At 37.5% G+C, this 1,311-nt stretch overlaps 1 protein-coding gene across 1 annotated transcript in view; it reads left to right on the top strand.

The window, feature by feature from the left end:
* Positions 1-1,311, top strand: part of LOC107722608 (probable rRNA-processing protein EBP2) — a 7,320-nt gene that overhangs the window by 4,121 nt on the left and 1,888 nt on the right. Inside the window, 3 exon segments of the mRNA XM_016531039.1 lie at positions 16-102; positions 188-263; positions 371-458. Of these exon segments, the coding sequence (XP_016386525.1) occupies positions 16-102; positions 188-263; positions 371-458 (251 nt within the window).

The following is a 1,311-nucleotide window of genomic DNA, read 5'->3' as shown; positions in this document are numbered from 1 at the left end:
TTTTTTTTTTTACAGATTAGGAAAAAGCTTCTCAAGCAAGCTGCAATGGAGAAGTCAGAAAAGGCCAAGAAGCTCAGAGAACAGAGGAAATATGGCAAAAAGGTCAGTTTTGAAACGCTTCCCAGATTCTCCCAGAATGATGTTTTTGGGTCTTGACAGACATGGTTTCAAATCTCTGGCTCTACAGGTTCAAACACAGGTGATTCAGAACAGACAGAAACAGAAGAAAGCAATGCTGTCAGCTGTTAAGAAGTATCAGAAAGGTACATTTTCACTTGTGCACTTCGATGTGTTTTACCAAGATTATGCAGTTAAAGTTTTGTATTCCTTATTTTTGGAGCAAATTTTGACTTGTCCTCATGTCCCACAGGAATGACAGATAAATTGGACTTCCTGGAAGGAGATCAAGATCAGAGACCGAAAGGATCAGAAGCAAAAAAGCAAATAAACAAAAAAGGGTAAGCAATGACGCTATATTTTCCACCAAATTCGATGGATCCCTTCAGCTCGAGGAGCCCTATCGAACGCCACCCTCTGCGCATCGGTAGCCCCCCGGGATCACTTGATCGGTTGGCGCCGGACCGCAGATTTAACCACCAGTAATTACACCATTTCAAGCATTTTATCTGCGTTATATGATCTGTAAAAAAAATGTCATATCGGCGGCATGTACGACGATACCGATATATTATATATATATATATAATATCGGCAAAACGATATATCGGTCGGGCTCTAATATTTACTGTGTATTTCAATAGCTTTGCAGAAGTTCAGGTGTTTTCAAATTAGATAAAGTTCTTTTTCGACAGGATGTGTTGTGAATGATTTAAATAACAATTCACAGTCTCTGATGGGCATTATTTTAGGTTTTCATTTTTTAGGGCGAAATATTCAGTTAAATGCTGCTGTTTGGTTATTGTGTCTACATTTATCTGTTCAAGTGTAATGCTGTCATCCTAAACAAGATGTTCAGGAGGTCATAGAAAGAAGTCTACTCGTAAATATGAAACTTTATCTGTATGTATATGATGATAGATTTCTAGCTCTGTTTGATTTGATATCATAATTTTGGCAGCTCCTGAAATGGGTCATATCATTAACATTACCTGCGCAGTTGAGTTAAATACACTCATTGAGGGATATGCGTTTATTGCATTTTATAAAGTTTGTCTTCTTTAATGCTGTTAAACTGAACAATAATTCGGTTAAGTGGTGTGAAGCTCACTGTTTGCTGAAACGTCCACAACATTAACAATAACATTGAGGAGCGTGCAGTAGGGCTGTCAAAAAAAATATTCTAATTTCGAA

The sequence above is a fragment of the Sinocyclocheilus rhinocerous genome, unplaced genomic scaffold (assembly GCF_001515625.1).
Source record: "Sinocyclocheilus rhinocerous isolate Xijiao unplaced genomic scaffold, SAMN03320098_v1.1 scaffold161, whole genome shotgun sequence".
NCBI classification, from domain to species: domain Eukaryota; kingdom Metazoa; phylum Chordata; class Actinopteri; order Cypriniformes; family Cyprinidae; genus Sinocyclocheilus; species Sinocyclocheilus rhinocerous.
Note: the sequence above shows the minus strand (reverse complement) of the source record. Positions and strands in the feature narration are given on the sequence as shown.